We start from the raw sequence: 17500 nt of genomic DNA on the forward strand, positions 1-17500 counted from the left end.
ATGATGATGACGAACACGGAGCATAAATCCCAAAGACAGAGGTGTATGACGATGATAATGACGATAATGACGACGACGAACACGCATCATAAACCGCAAACTAAGAGGCGTTACGGCAGCCTCCTGAGCACGGGACGAGAATACGGCTGAGTGGAGGCATACAGCCTCCTAAATCCTTATCTAAAACGCACTCTTATATACTGCACTTAACTATTCACAGCTGATAACAACGGAGCTTAATCAAACGGTGTTCAATTTTAGAGCTTACTTTTGACAGCGCTTGATTCTATGCCTTGACTCCCTAGGCAAACCCCTCCAATACGAGGATATATTTTGTTTATATTTTTCTCTTTTACTTCTGTTTTATTCTTCTTATCTAATGGATTTTTTTTTTTGTATTCAATCTTTGACACTTCGAACTGGAGGTGTTACGTTATCATAGCCTTTACTGACTGTAAAGTTTAATATAAATAGTCTGGTATTTCAAGGAAGATGAATAAAACGCGTTATCGTACTGAAGGGGTTAAACAGTCGTAGTCATCATCATCATCTTCATCACCACCACCACACCACCACTACCATCACCATCATCATCACTACCATCATCATCTTCAACATCATCATCATCACGCCATGTTAATAGACCGCAGAATAAAGTCTCGCCTCCCAGTTTCATCACTTACCCAGATTAACCTAAAACCATAAAAACACCTCAATTATGAAGAAAACCCGTAATCTCTCTCTAAAGGCTTGGGTACCGAGATTAAATTGCCCTTTCAGCCCGAGGACCTATTTTTTACTTTGTACTTCTACCACCGGACAATTTTATTCAGGAGAGGCAAATAGTATAGTATATTTTTTTCACGTTAACTTGGACACCACTTTCGTTCTTTTGTAGCTTTTTTTTTTTTTTTTTTTTTTTTTTTTTTTTTTTTTTTTCCCCCACGTAGCTCAATGGCAGAAGACAATAACCATTACAGCCTTCCCGTTGCTCTTCTTCGTGATTGTCATCCTATCTTCGTGTCAGCCAAGTGTCGCAAAACTGCATGCTAGATGGAGAGATGTCAATTTTAGGCCAAGTTAAAGTAAAAGGAGTACAGTCAAGGGATCCATAAAGACTACAGCAAACCACATTCAGCTCCAAAACTGTATACTAACTCATTCCTACCAGCTTCATCTTTTCATTATTCACTTGGAGGGTTTCTCAAAAGCTGAATAAAATCGTCTGGCCGTAGTAAAATACAGGGAGGCATATATTCAACGCTCCTCTTCCACTTCGCCGACCGATTTCTTGTGTGTTGCGGAGACGGCCCAATGTTATCAATTTCTTGCCCAGCATCGTTTATTCGTGTCCTACTACCACTGTCGTACCTCCGACCACACCTGCCAACTGAGCCGTCCCCGTAACACACAGGACACCTCCAAATGAGTTTCTAGGGCAGTGCCTTCCCTGAATATTATAAAGAGACGACACTGGATAGAAAGGGTTTGTGTAATCCATATCTACAGGTCTTTCCTAAACTGAATAAAAAGGTACAGTGATAGCCAAGAACAGATAAATAGATAAATAAAAATAATCACACTGAAATACTTTAATACACCCACAAAATAACAAACACACTTTCCAGCCTGAGAAGATAAATATTTATCTTTTAACCTTTAACCTTTCTTTTTCTTTCTTTTTTTAATGCTAATCTGCACTCTGCCCTAATGAAGGCTACGCTGCTTCATTCTGACCTTTAATAATTTTTTAGTGTCATCTCTCTCTCTCTCTCTCTCTCTCTCACACACACACACACACACACACACACACATACACACGCATCCACCTAGCTTAATTTCTGCTTTCAGTCCACAAAGTCCTCCCCCCCTCCTCTCTCTCTCTCTCTCTCTCTCTCTCTCATTATCACACCGGCCTATCACCACCATCTTCATAACTCGCCCCTTATCTCCCCACCCCATCACCACCACCCCGGGCCCAAGAATCCCAGGGCAAAGATTCACAAAATAACTTGAAGAAAATCTGCCTCTCGTAACTAAGCATTATATTTACAGGATGAAGAAGGGATGTGGGGTTTCTGTACTCTCCTTTCCTTGCCCGTCCTGAGAAGAAATCTTAGTTACGACAGGAAAATTCTAGTAAGTTTGTGAATCACTGTCCAAAGGCATCACGAATTTTTATAGTTTTTCGTTATAGCACATTATAACTTTACAATACTTCTCTTATAACTATTTTTTTTACTATGAAAACTAAAGACAAGAGAAATTTCTAAACGCTCATTTCCTTGTCCTTCCCACAAAATTACAACAACAACAATAATAATAATAATAATAATAAATATGACAAGGAATTAATTGTATATACGAACATAAGAACCAAGGATCTGGGTCTATTTTCGTCTGTATCTTTTCCTCTCTCTAAAAAAAATATATCGAGTTACGAAAAAAGAATGCCAGTGTGTGTGTGTGTGTGTGTGTGTGTGTGTGTGTGTGTGTGTGTGTGTGTGTGTGTGTGTGTGTGTGTGTGTGTGTGTGTGTGTGTGTGTGTGTGTGTGTGTGTGTGTGTGTGTGTGTGTGTGTGTGTGTGTGTGTGTGTGTGTGTGTGTGTGTGTGTGTGTACCCCTGGGCCCTAGGGTTACGTGTTATCTTAAAATACATCACTGTGTTAGCTCGGTGATTGGGGCGCCTGATTGCTTGCTTGTGTTCAGACAGGCACGTTATTTGCTTGTCTCCCTGTTTTGTTTACTTGTTTGTGTTTATTCCAATGTCTGTTTTGTTTACGCGACTAAGTATTTTTTACCTGATTATTTTCTTGTTTGTACTTTTTTCCTTCTTTGTTGTGTTAAATTGTTGTTTGTATACTTGTGTTTATATGGTAGTCTGTTTTTTTGCCTCAATTATCTATCTGTATTTTGTTGTTGTCTTTTTGTTTATCTATTTTTTATCTGTCTGTCCTGTACGTCTGTCTGTGTTGAAATGGCTGTCTCTTGTTTACTTGTCTCTGTCTCGCCGATCTTCTTTGTCTGCTGATAATTTTCTAGCCTAATTTGTTTGCTTCCTCTTTCCTTGTTTGCTTTTGTTCCTTTGTTTGCCTTTTGCTCGTCTGTTCATCTTTCTGTCTGTCTGCCTGTCTCATCAGCTTGTGTGACAGGGTGAAGTAAATCAACTGTAGTCGAGGTGATAAACGGGATGAAAACAGAATGACAGTAGCAGTAGTAGTAGCAATAACAGTAGTGATGGTGGTGGTGGTGGTGGTGATAGTAGCAGTAGTAGCAGTACTGGTTGTGGGAACCATGATAGTGGTAGTGAGAGTGTAGACAGTGGTAGTGTGAGTGTACGTAGTGGCAGCGTGCGTGTGAATAGTGGTGGTGATTGTGAAAGGAGTGAGGATGATGACAGTGTTGATGGGAAAGTAGATGGTGGCACTAGGCATGAATATAGAGGGCTGGTGGGGATGAAGATAGTGGGAGTTGTGACAGAAACAGTGATGGTAATAGTGACAGTGTTGGTAGGGGTGACAACAGTGGCAGTGCTGAGAATACTAGCAGTGGTGGTGGGAGTGAAGAGAATAGTGGTAGTGATGGTAGTTAAAGAGTGAAGATAGTGGTAGTATGACAATAATAAGTTAGTGGTGGTATAATAGTGGTGGAAATAATGGTAGCAATGGAAACAATGGTGGAGATAGTGGTAGTAGTGGTAGTGATGGTAGGAGTGGTGGCGGTAGTAGTGGCAGTGGTAGCTGTGGTGGTGGTAGGGAGTGTCCTTGCTGTCCTACTCTGCTGAACAAGACTATTATTGTTCTCTGCCTGCAACCCTCCCTCCCTCCCTCCCTCATGCATTTTCTTTACCCCTCCCTCTTTCTTTATTCTCTCTCACTGGCTCCCTTGTTCTCTCTCTTTCTCTCTCCCACTCTTCTCTAACCAACTCTCTTTTTCCCCTTCTCTCTATCATTCAGTCTGTCTGTCTGTCTATCCATCCATCTATGTATATGTCTGTCCGCCTGTTTTATCATACTCACTTCTGCTATCAATAATGCTCTCTCTCTCTCTCTCTCTCTCTCTCTCTCTCTCTCTCTCTCTCTACCATTATTCTCGTCCCGCCCCTAACTCAGCCTCCATCTTAAATCACTTAGTTTCTCTTTTTCCTCCTTTATATTTATTAGTCAATATCTTTGCAATCTAGTCTTTTTTCGTTGTTATAGTAACGGGAGAACAAAACATTTCTTTCACCAATTATTTTATGCAGTCTAGTCGCTATATGAACTTTTTACAAACCTCTTCGGCCCGAGGACTTTTCCATTTTCTTCAAACTAATGCCAGACTATTCTGTTTAGCCTAGGACGCCCCTCTCACTGCCAAGGAGTTACCGAAGGCCTATCTAACGTCTAAGCTCGCACAGCCTCTCCTTGGGGCGAAGAAAATAAAAGGTCGCTGTATAGATAGCAAGAATAAAATTAACCCGCGCTATACTTAACACATCCAGCTCGAAAATCTCTCCAAAAAGTAAAAAAAAAAAAAAAAAAAAAATCCTCCAAATAACTAGAATTAAATAAGCACGCCATTGTAGTGAATGGGAGTTACTGGGTACGACAAAAAACGAATGATAGACTATTTTTCATTATAAAAAACGAAGCGAACATTTTCTATCTGTCGTGAAAAAACGAGAAAAAAAACTTATCTACTGCAAAAAATTTCTGGTAAAATATATATATATATATATATATATATATATATATATATATATATATATATATATAACGTACAGATGTGTTTTTTAAAGAGAGAAAAAATCCAGAACAATTAGGTGTGTTTACTTATTTTCTGTTTTGCCTTCCAGATTACTACAGGAATTAAAAGGAAGTTTGAATAATTATAGTTGTATATTACTCATTATGTGGTCGAGGTTATGGGTTTAAACATGGAGAATATTATAAAATAAATGAGAAGGTTTAGTTGTGCTTTTTACTTCTTCTTCTTCTTAGTTAAAGGCCTGGTGATCTTTAAATTTCTGTTCTCGTCCTATTTATTAATATTATCTGGATGACTGATTTGTTTTCAATTTTATCTACCCGTATCTATTTGAATTTTTTATTGTTATTTTAAAGTTAAGGTTTATGCTTATTTATATACACATTTTACTTACCGGTACTTATTATCTTCATTTACAACTTCCAAAAGGTTAAGGCGTAGTTAGTTATTGATTTTACTTATTTTAATCTATTTTATTTATCTATCTGTATCCATGTAGTAACTATAGCGCTAAATTCTGCTAAGGGACATATCCGCCAAATAAGGAAGTCGTTCGCTTTCTCAACAGTGATAGCATTTATATTCCATACCATCGTGCCTCATTCCAACCACGCACTCAGCCTCTCTCGCTCTCTCTCTCTCTCTCTCTCTCTCCTTATCTTCCTCCACCATTTGTATTTATTTACTGTCTGCCTGGTTCTACCCACATGCGGCTTCCCTGCACTCACATCTATTCCTTTACTGTTTCTCTCCATCGCTGTAAATCCTTTCTTTCTTCCTTTTTCCCCTTTTCTCCCGTCACATTTTTCTTCCTTATTTTTCACTATGTCTTTCCTATTTCCACTAATCCTCTCTCTCTCTCTCTCTCTCTCTCTCTCTCTCTCTCTCTCTCTCTCTCTCTCTTCGGCAACCTACTCTTTACCTTCCCATCTACTCTCTCCATCCACCCTTTCCTCCCTCCCTACCTCCCATTCTTCTCTCCTTCACCTCTCACCCTCCTTGTCTCCCTTCTTTGTCCAACTGTTCCTCGTTTTTGCTGTTGTTGTTGTTGAAAGCACTCTCCCCTCCTTTACATTCTCTGTTCTTCCTCCCCTCCCTCGTCTATACTCTCTCTCTCTCTCTCTCATTCCTTTCTTTCTGTACTGACATGCAGTTTCTAACCCTCTCTCTACTAATCTATCGTCTCTTTTTACTTTTCTCCCTTTGTCATATTTTCTTTTATCTCTTCCTTTTATTCATCATTGCATCTTTAGTCCCATTCTCATTCCAATCATCATTTTGAATTTTGTTTACATTTTCTCTTCCTCTCTTCCTTCACCTAACTCTTCATTTCTTTATTTCTCATTCCCTTTCACTCCCTTCTTCCGTCTATTGCTCTTCCATCCGTGTATCTCTTCATCTCATTAGACCCTCGCATTCTGTCCACACCTCATTTTTCAAGTCTTTTGCTATCTCTCCTGTTCACAATTCTACCTCTTCTCTCACTCGCTCATCATTCTTTCCAGTTCCCTCATCTTTCAGTTCATTTCCTTTCATTACCCTTTCCTGCTTCCATATATATTCGGTAATTTTCACCTAACTCTTCCATATCTTCCCCTCTCTCACCCTTAATTCTTTCCCTCCTCAATTCCTTCCTCTTACCTCCTTTCCCTTCTTCCTCTTACCAATCGTCCCCTCCCCTCCCCTCTTACTTTATCCTTCCTTTCTCCTTCCATGTTCCCTCCTTCCCTCTTACCTTCATAATTCCACTTCTCCCTCCCCTCTTTTACATCATTTCCTCCCTCCCTCTTACCTTACCCTCCCTCCTCTCCCTCTCTCATACCTCCACTCCTCCCCCTCCCTTCCTTCCTCCCCTCACCCCTTCTCCTTGTGACGCAACCGACCTCTCCGGCAAATTACAATCAGTTTACACGGCTATATAGGTCGGATCAGATGTAGGCAGGATACGAGGGTTTGGGGTGTAGGTAAGATAGCGATGGTGTGGGAAGGGTAAATGTTGATGATGATGATGATGATGATGATGATGATGATGATGGAGGTGGTGGTGATGATTACGGTGATGATGATGATGATGATGATGATTATGGTGATGATAATGTACAATCAGGATGTGTGTGTGTATCTACAAAAATATACATACACTAGTACAGCAGAGAGAGAGAGAGAGAGAGAGAGAGAGAGAGAGAGAGAGAGAGAGAGATGGTTAGGCCCAGTAAATTTTACGAGTCTGAGGGGAGTATAAGGTGAAGATGGGATGTACAGAAGGTGTGGGATAGTAGACTGTCGGGGAGCTGGGTGTAGGGTGTCGAGGGTGTAGGTCGTATATGAGTGTAGGGTGAACAGGGTGGTGTTGGGTAAGGGTGATAGATACAGGCAGTGTGTAGGAGAGGGTGCGGAAAATATGGTGAAAGTGTGTGGACTAAGGATGGCAAGGTGTAAGGAAAATGTTATAAATGTGAAGAAGAAAATGGTGATTGAAATATACTGAATGTTGGGAGAGAGGGAAATATTGTAGACAGGTGAGGACTGAGGAGGAATATGTCATGAGGAAGTCGAGTGGGATAGAGAATGTTATTAAAAAAAAAAAAAATGCAGAAATAAAGAGGGTGTGGGCTAAAGGTGATGGTGTGCGCAGGGTAGGTGAGGGAAATACCGCGTGAGGAATCAGGAATTAGTATGCTATGAGGCTCGTATTCTCGTCGGTTAAGGAAGCTCCCAAACACATTTTCCTAAGCGATTTATTTCATTACACCTTACTGTCCTCTTCTGTGTTACATACATCCTTAAGATATTGCCATACTCTGCAAGAATAACGTACAAAAGGATATTAACCAGGTATATCGAAAAATAAATAGCTAAGGAAGAGACCTGAGACTGCTGAGACACAAGAAGGTTGTTGTAATAATTGGCAAAAAAAAAAAAAAAAAAAATCGGACACAAAGAAGCAGGCTGTAGGAAAAGAGGACAGGGAGGAATAAGCCTGAATGTGGTGTAGAGGATAGGTGTGACTGGCACTATGAATCTGACAGCACTGTGGAACACGCGTAATGAATGTGCCGTAAGGATAAAACAGAAATTAAAAATGTTCATGGAAAAAACAGAGTGTACAAAAAGCAATGGACAAGAGAAAAATGAAAAAAAGGTGAAGGAAAGATTAAAAATAGGTAAGGGTGAAGGTGAGAAGAAAAAGGGAGAAAATGCAGAGGGAGAGTGTGTAGGGTCGGTGCGAATTACACTGCGAATCTGCGAGGGTCGAGAAAGGAGTGAAATGGGCTGGGTGTGGTGCCAGGGAAAAGGGGGAAAAATTTTTACAACTGCAAAAAACTGAGGGGGGAATTTCTGTTTGTAGGGAAAGGTGTGGCTATTAATATTTATGAGAATTTTAGAAGACCGAAGAAGAAATGAAAAGGGTGTGGTGTGAGGAGTAAGGAAAAAAATTTATTACTACAAAAAATGTGATGGTGCAATATAGGTTTAAGAGCGAGTTAAGGATCAGTGAAAAAGAGATGACGGGTGAAGTGTGTGTGTGTGTGTGTGTGTGTGTGTGTGTGTGTGTGTGTGTGTGTGTGTGTGTGTGTGTGTGTGTGTGTGTGTGTGTGTGTGTGTGTGTGTGTGTGTGTGTGTGTGTGTGTGTGTGTGAAGAGGTAGGTGTGCACAAAATCATGAAAAAAAAAAAAAGGAAGAAATGCGAGTGTGTGGTGTAAGAACGAAGGAAAAATCTTATCAACGCAAATAAAAAATTGTGACAGCAAGATATCGCGTGCAGGGAAAGTACAGAAAAAAAAAATGGAAAGCAAAGAGTGTACAGAGGGTGAAAGGTGGGTAAGCAAAATATTGTGAATGGTTTGAAAAGGGAGTGGTGTGAGATGGAAGGAAAATTTTTATAGCTGCAAAAACTGTGATGAAACGACACAGGGTTTTGGGAAGGCAATAGAAAGGAAGAGGAAAGGAGAAGGGCGGATGACTGACGGATGGTAGGGAGGGGAAAGAAGGGAGAGAAATGTATGGAAGGAGGAAGAGATGGAGAAGAAGAGGAAGGGAGGAAAAGAAATATGGCACGGAGGAGAGGGAAAGAGGGAGGGAAAGGAAGGAAGGAAGAGAGGGAGAGGAAATACGGGAAGAGGGTGCATGAAGGAAGGAAGGAAGGAAGGACGGGAGGGTTGAAGAAGGGAAGAAAGAGAGATGGAAGGGAAGGAAGGGAGGAAAAGCAAGGACAAGAGACGGAAGGGAAAGAAAGGAATGGAGGGAGGGAAAGGGGGAAAGGAAAAAGAAGGTATGGAGGGAAAGGGCAGAGAGTGGAATGACTAGTACTGGCTTTTAGAGTAGAAGGGGACAGTGTAGGGGTCCTATTGTTGAAAGGGGGAGTATATGCAGCTGCACGGGTGTATGGGGTGGAAGAGGGGATGGGTATAGGGGTAGAGGAGAGGGCAGATGGGAGGGTAAGGGTGGGGGGAGAGGGACAGAGGGGTGGGGGAGAGAGGAAAGAGGGGAGAGAGGGAGGTGGGGGGAGAGGGGGGGAACAGAGGGTATATGGGAGTATGGAGAGTGGATGGAGAGAGAGGGAGGGGGGCTAAGGAATTCCAAAATGCATGGGGTAATGACCTTTGTGAGAGGAGCGTTGTTATTATGATGGTGGTGGTTGTCGTGCAGGGGTTGTTTAAGAGGTAGTGAGGCTTGAAAATAAAGACATTCTCAAGGGAAGTTCTTAATAACGTTGACAGCTGCACCGAAAGTCACAGTAGTAGCAGTAGTGGTAGTGATGGTTACTGAATATGATAGTAATTGTAGTTGACGGTACTCAGGGAAAATATCAGTGATGGTAGAATGTGCCTCAACAGCATATGACTTTATTTCTAATCTTAATCCATTTTGTGTGGTGTCTTTTTTTATATATTCTTCCAGGACGATTCCCTTCACATTAAGGACGGCCTCTCGTTGTGAAGACGTTAAGAAATATTTTCCATTTAGTTATGCCCAAATGAACCCCTACAGCATATGACGTTCTTTAACGTAACTCCTTCATTACGGTGGCCTTTTATCTAATTCTTACCACTAAACGATTTTCTTAGCATTAAGGAAGGCCTCTCAATTTGAAGGGGTTAGAACATATTCCATAACCCTTCATTGTAATATTCTCTTAGCTTTACTCTCATCAGGACTTTATAACACCCAGAAAGACCTCTTGTTGCGAATAGGTGATGGAAGTGAGCCTCGTTATTTACAGTGGTGGTGATGGCTGTAAACCCTACGAGTATAATGGTAGAAGGGTTTATGGTAATGGTGGTAAAGAAGTTAATGGTAATGGTAGAACAGGGGTTAATGGTAATGGCAGTGTTAATAGTGGTGGTCACAGCTGTCACGGGGGAAATTCCTATATACGCTCATCACGAATCACGTTGCATTCTTTATATATCCCCGTAGCCATCTTGCTTTTCTGTCACCATTCTCCTACATCAATATATTCTGCTGTCATTCTTCAACATCGGTCGTTTCTGTCGTCATTCTTCTACATCACTCTCTCCAATCATCATTCTACATCACTCTTTTCTCTCATTATTCTTTCGTGTCCCTCGTCTCTTCAGCCTCTTTCTCCTACATTGTCATCTTTTCCGCTTATGCTTTATTTGTCTCTCCGATAATACGAACATATAAAACCAGTTTATCTTATTTCAGGGTTGTGATTATTGAAACTCCTCAACGTCCTTCACTAAACCGGTTCATCATACATCCCTGCAGTCATCTCTCTATCCTTCTTACCATTCCTTTACCTCCACTACACCTTATTCGCTTCTCTCCTTCGCTACTCTGACACAAACACGTAACCTAAATATGATGAATGTGTCTGGTTTCAGTTATACAGCCTACAGTATCATTTGTTTTCAGTGTCGTGATAATGCACATGGATAAATTACACAAACACCTCGAAATCATATCCTCACTGCACAGGTTCAGTATGTGGGTGTTATAATTCATTTTCTTTAACCCCCCCTGGCGAGGAGGCGAGAGATAAGGTTGATGCAAGGCTGGCATATGGATAATGACGGTTCAGATGTGTGTGTGTGTGTGTGTGTGTGTGTGTGTGTGTGTGTGTGTGTGTGTGTGTGTTTCTAGTATACGTCCATTAGCGATTCATTTCCCGTCTTATACCTAAATAACCGCAGCTACGTAATTTATATACTCTTTAATATCGTCATAAGTCCGTATTCTCGTCGGTTGAGGAAACTCCCTAACTCCTCTTCTTTAGCGGTCTACTTTTGGATACGGCTGGTTAATATCAATTTGTACGCTATTTATGCTGAGTATGGTGGTATTGGAGTGATTTAAAGGACACAGAAGAGGATAGTAGGGAGTAGTATGCAAAATAAACACATCCAGTACATCAAATACAAGAGGATATCAAAATGCCATATAGAGGAAGATACTAATAAGGAAAGAGTTATGTAGCCTTGTATGTCAACGAGAATACGGGTTTAAAACACATGAACAGAAATGAAACGATGCCTAAAACTATAAATACAGTACTATGATAAAAACAACACCTAATGCTATGAATACTAAAACAAGACATTTATAAATACTATGTCATCCCAACAGCTACTACTACTACTACTACTACTACTACCACTACTACTGCTACTACTACTACTGTGAATGTTGTGATGGGGAAGGACGGTGGGGTACGGGACGGAGGGAAGTGATTGATAGCATGACTAGAGAGAAGATTGGAGAGGAAAAAGTGAATGAAGCCATTAATGTTTCTCCACGGACCCTCCCCCTCCTCCTCCCTCTTCCTCCACTCCCTCCCTTTCTTGCTCCTCCTCCTCCTCCCTTTTCCTCCACTCCCTCCCTCCTTCCCTTTCTTGCTCCTCCTCCTCCTCCCCCTCCTACTCTCCCTCCTCACTCTCTCCCTTGTTCCCTTTCCATCCTCCCTTCCACCGAACTTCCCCTCTCTCTTCAGCTGTACCTTCATCTCCCACTTTCCTCCTCTCTTCTCCCTCCTCCCTCCTTCACTCCGTGCTTCTCTCCCTCTCTCTCCGGCATCTTCCCCTCATTTACCTTCCCTCCCGCCTCTTCTGTGCTTTGCTTCACTCTCTGGCTCCCCCGCCTCCTCCTCCTCCCCCTTTTCCCATTCCCTCTCTCCCTTCCTCCTGTTTCCTATTCCCTTTTCTCCCTCTCCTCTCCATTGCTCAGGTTTCCTCTTCCCTTTCCTCCCTCTCCTTCTCTCCCTTTCTCCTGTTTCCTCCTATTTTTGCACATGTTCCTCTCATCCTTGCTCATTTATCATCCTCACTTTTCTCCCTCTTTCGTTATCTCTCTCTCTCCTTTTCCCTTTCCCCCTATCATTTATCTTCCTATCCTCTTTTTCATCTTTTTGTCCCTCCCGTTCCCTCTCATCATTCATCTTTCCTCCAATATTTCGTCTTCCTCTTTTTCTCCATATCTTTTCCTTCTGTCATTCATTCTTCTCCCTCCCTCCCCTTTCCTCAGTCATTCTCTCCCTCTCTCTCTCTCTCTCCTCCGGTCATTCATCTTTCCTCCATTCTCCTTCCATCTTTCCTCTCCTCTCTCTCTCCCCCACCAACACTATAGGGCTACAGGGTTGGGTTACCTCCCAGATAGGGTATATAATTTGATTCCTGGGTGGGTGGGCATGTGGGTGTGGGTGTGTGTGTGGGTGGGCTGGTGCGGGTATCTGTTTGTATTTTATCTATCTGCCCGTCTGTTTGTCTATGTACCTATCTATCTATCTATCTATCCAGCTGTCTATCGATCCATCAATCTACCTATCGAGCTATCAATTCAACATCTATCTATTTATGTAGGTGTCAGGGTATGTATTTTATCTCTCTCTCTCTCTCTCTCTCTCTCTCTGTATCTGTGTGTGTGTGTGTGTGTGTGTGTGTGTGTGTGTGTGTGTGTGTGTGTGTGTGTGTGTGTGTGTGTGTGTGTGTGTGTTACGCGCGCGAGCTAGTAGGTATGTATGTGGGTGGGCGTGTTGGGTGAGACAGTGGGTCTGAGTGTGTATGGTTGTGTGTGCGTGGGAAAGTCTACCTTGCTGTGTGTGTGTGTGTGTGTGTGTGTGTGTGTGTGTGTGTGTGTGTGTGTGTGTGTGACAGACAGACAGACAGACAGACAGATATAGACAATTACAGACAAATGTAGATACAGGAAGACAGTCTGATAAACAGAGAGAGAGAGAGAGAGAGAGAGAGAGTCTTAAGAATGCTGATGAACGTCTTGAAGGATGCTTGTGTAAGGTAATCCTATACAAAACAAGAGTCGCCATGAAGGTTACTATACCCTTTGTACTTTAACTTGGCCTAAAATTATCATCTCTCCACCCTGAGTGCAAAAACGGCAGAATAACACTAGAATATCAGGCAAAAGGACGAAAATCTGGGCCAAGTTGGAATAAAAACAGTATACTTATAACGTTAGATCCGCACGCCAACGTTAATAAAGAACATAAATATATATTTAACTCCTTCAATCCAATAATGTATTTTCTTGCTTTATTATTCTTATCTCCAGACGATTTTACTCAACTGAGGAAAGATGTGTGGTAGTGAAAGGGTGATTAAAGGAACATGAAACATCTTCAGTTCAAACATCCTCTCCTGAACTGAACAAACACGTCTACAGAGAGAAAGAATAGACCGAAAAAGACGTCAACGCAGTGGAAGGGTTAATAAACAGGCTATGATACGAATTGAGTATCCTAGCTCAGGCCCCCTACCCTGCAAATGAGGCAATAAACGAGTGACTGCCAGACAGACAGGAAGAGATATTAAACATAAAAAATTAATGTACACAGGAGCTACAAAAATAAAGAAGTCATGAAAATACCCAAAAAATAACTGAGCGCCAGATTCACTTTGCCTCGTAAAAACAGGAAGACAATAATCTTAAAGAAAAAAGATGAAAAACACTCTCCACATTCTCAACCAACAACAATAATTAATAAAAATAAATACACAAATAAATAAACACATCCACACTGACTAAAACAGGTCCCAGCGATAAATACAAAACCAGCAGGCAAAGACAACTTCCACATTCACAATTAAATAATAATTAACATAAAAACACCAAACTGAGGGGAAAAAATAATTACTACCTTCCCCTCACTCTGAGCTGCCCTCACCTCGCTAACACACACACACACACACACACACACACACACACACACACACACACACAGCAGCTAAACGGGTCAGAGAAAAAAAAAGTAAATAAAATACAAATGACCAACGTCTACATCCATACCCTGAAAGCAAAAACACCCACATGATGAAGAAAACAGGAGTGGAAAATCAACATCAATGTCCTTTCTCACTTCAAGCAACCTCAACCTCCACAATCAACGACCAGAAAAACACCAACACCTTGAAAACAAACACCAAGAGCCAGAAAAGAAAACAGCAACCACAAAACACACATCAACACCCTGAAAACAAACATCAACACCCAGAAAACAAACTACAAGAGTGAGGGGAAAAAGGCAACATTACTACTTTCCCCTCACCCCTGCCCTGCCCTCACCTGGCTAAGACCGACTTTATTCCCCATTTACCTTCCCCTCGCCGGCCTCTGTAAATACCCGCAGATCTTCCCCTCGACCAAAACAAATTCTTACACCCTCGCGTCACCTTTTCCCACCACGTGTGTGTGTGTGTGTGTGTGTGTGTGTGTGTGTGTGTGTGTGTGTGTGTGTGTGTGTGAGAGAGAGAGAGAGAGAGAGAGAGAGAGAGAGAGAGAGAGAGAGAGAGAGAGAGAGAGAGAGAGAGAGAACGTAACAACTGAAGGGGTTAATATACGTTAAAAACTACAGAAAATAATAACAAAAAATTCAACTGTAACGTTCCCATAATAATACCAAGTTTGTATAGTGTAATAGCACGGCATGAGTAACACAGGCCGGGTGTCAACAAAAATGGCTGCCACACACTACTGTTTACATACAACAGCTGATCTCGCCCGCAGACGTGCTAGACCCTGCCTCGCCAAGTTTGCTTACCCTCGCGTTCTACTTGGCCTGACGAGTGGCCCGCTGATTGATGTTTACTTGTGTGCAATGTGATTATGGTAAGCTTTAAAACATTACGTAGCTGTGTATTTATTTTTTTTTTTAATTTCTGCAGCTAAATACAGTATAGCTATTGATTCTGATTTAGGATTTACCAAATTTACAGTGGAACTGTGAAATCTGTAACTCCTTCACTACACCGATGTCTTTTTCACACAATTTTCTATAACTTTTAGACTATCCGTACTGAAGGTATCACATGAGCTCTTCATTAACTCCATCGCCGGCAGAGGTCCTCCCTGACTGAATATAATCATCAGGTGGTAGCTAAATCGACAAACACGTCATCGCACTGGAGATTAAGACGCAATGGTATATATGTATCCCGCTACGTCGTCAAACTGAGCATGTAGGATGCCTTAGTTACCCTCGTGTTAATTTTATCTAACATCATAATATTATGTCACACGGTTCCCTCAGCACAGCGCCATATGTTTTTGTGTCATGTGGTGCTCATTACAGTTACCTTGCACCTGCGTGTAGTACAGAAAGAACAACAGCCTAAAGGTACAACTGTACTCGTAAATGACTCGCCGCTTCTAATTTTCCTGGGATTCTGAGGCTCCTCAGCACCTCTTCCTTCGCTATTTATCTTGCATATTACGACTGAGTATTCAATTTTACGTTACTTACATTATTATTGTTCACATAGTTTCCCATAATTATATATAAAGAACTATTGGTGTGTGCATAAAAAAAAAAAAATACGAGCCTTTTAACCCAACAAGAATAAAACCATCACCTTCCACACTAAATTATAACTCCCAGTCCGAACATATAAAGCACTATCGAATTTTTCTTACGGTGAGAAGGGCGCACGACTTACCTTGTGAATTAAACTCTTGGCCTGCTGGTAGAAGAGCTCCACCGTTTGAGAGTCGTGTAGCTGTAGCACTGATTCCACGTAGAACCTGGGGGGAAATGGAAGAATAACAGTTAATATGTAGCAAGTGACTAATTGGGAGATGAGAGGATTGTATTTGTTATAAGAGATATGTGACAGATGGATGGATAGACACAGAAACATACACAGATAGACAAATATAGATAGGCAGGTAGATTTAGATAGACTGATAGACAGACGGACAGAGATAGAGAGAAGGAGGGGGGGGGGCAAACATCCACAGTCCAAGTTAATCCATCATGGGGCAAGAAAAATCTCCCCATTCCTTTTTACTGCCTCTTCAGAGTTACGTGTCTCGCCATTTCATACCGTGTCTCGTGTCAAAAGTGTCCAATAAAAGATCAAATTTATGAGTACTAAAACACGAAAACACAGTCCAAAGATTTAGAGGTCTAGGTACATGATTCGAATAGAACATCACCGAAAAGAAACAGGGTGGTGGAAGCGTTGAGAGAAAATAACAATTCTATGTCCATCCATCCATCCTTTAAACCTGCACTCAGCGTTGGTATATAACATGCGTAGGATCCCAGGGCTAGGCAATTCATTTCGGACACTTAAGGCAAGGGTAAGAGGTTGCTCGTTCCCAGTTGGCACTATGGGAGCAATAAACATCAACAATTCATTGACTTAAACCCTCCCGAGCAACGGCCGGTTATAGCGCCTCAACCTACTAGGCCACCAGGCGTCAAATCTAATTATACAGTTCTTTAATATGCGCCTAACCACACTTTTCCGCACGTTCTGCTCTATTACAAGTCACTATCATTCTCTTAACCTTGCTATCACATGCATTATCAAACAATGCTACGAAGTGAATATTGAATGATCAAATATATCTTTATGTCATTCTTTTCCTCTTCCCATCATACCATTCCCTCCACTTCTTCTCATCTACAGTGTCATCTTGATATAACCACAACACAACAACACTACTATTACAACTGACACACCCCATCTTAGCATCCTGAACCCCACCCTCACTCAGATCCCCCTGTAACCTTCTCTCATCTGCCAGGAATAACACAGGCGCATGAGCCAATATCCTCAAAGACATCATTCCAGGGGTGATGTGATGGCGAGGTGATAATAGGCTTTGAAAAGACATAAGGAGACAACAGGGTACTTGCATCTCTCTCTCTCTCTCTCTCTCTCTCTCTCTCTCTCTCTTCCCTCACGACTCTCCCTTCATTTTCCTTCAGTGTATACCTATCACTTCCACTAAACTTTTCCTCTCTAGTATTCTTTGTTAGTTTACCTCTACCCAAGCCTCATTTTTCTCCTCATTTATACTTCAATTCTGTAAAATTTCCTTTATATTCATTGCTCTCACTCATACTTTTTTTTTTTTTTTTAATAGCCACTTCGCCTTCGTCTGTTTCTCTTTCTTCGCCTCTTTCAATAACCATTTCCTTTACCATCTCTTATTCTCCTCCTACGTCCTCGCTTCTCTCCCTATTTCTCCCCTTCCTCTTACCCTCCCCTCCCATTCCCCCACCACACCCTTACCCCTATTATCATGGTAATGGTAGCAGCAGAGTTAGGGGGTAAATGGTGTGTATGGGTGGGGCTATTTACTACCTCCATTACCATTTTTCTCCCCCCACCATAACTGCTGCCACTACAACCACCACTATTATTATCACGGCACTAACACTTTCTCTCCATGCTACAGCCCGCCTTGTTATGTAGAGTTCTCCATGCTCGTTGACTGGCTGCCTGGATGGTTCCCTGTATCACTCTCTGATCTGATATTTCACC

General features: G+C 41.7%; 1 protein-coding gene across 1 annotated transcript in view; it reads right to left on the reverse strand.

Annotated features, from left to right (window-relative positions):
* The window catches only part of LOC145412799 (uncharacterized), a 370382-nt gene that overhangs the window by 120104 nt on the left and 232778 nt on the right, over positions 1-17500 (reverse strand). Inside the window, exon 4 of the mRNA XM_080282580.1 lies at positions 15662-15746. Coding sequence (XP_080138706.1) covers positions 15662-15746 — 85 coding nt within the window. The remainder of the gene's footprint in view (positions 1-15661; positions 15747-17500) is intronic.

This window comes from Coenobita brevimanus, chromosome 94 (assembly GCF_032717465.1).
Source record: "Coenobita brevimanus isolate Jiangsu-jjx chromosome 94, ASM3271746v2, whole genome shotgun sequence".
NCBI lineage: Eukaryota > Metazoa > Arthropoda > Malacostraca > Decapoda > Coenobitidae > Coenobita > Coenobita brevimanus.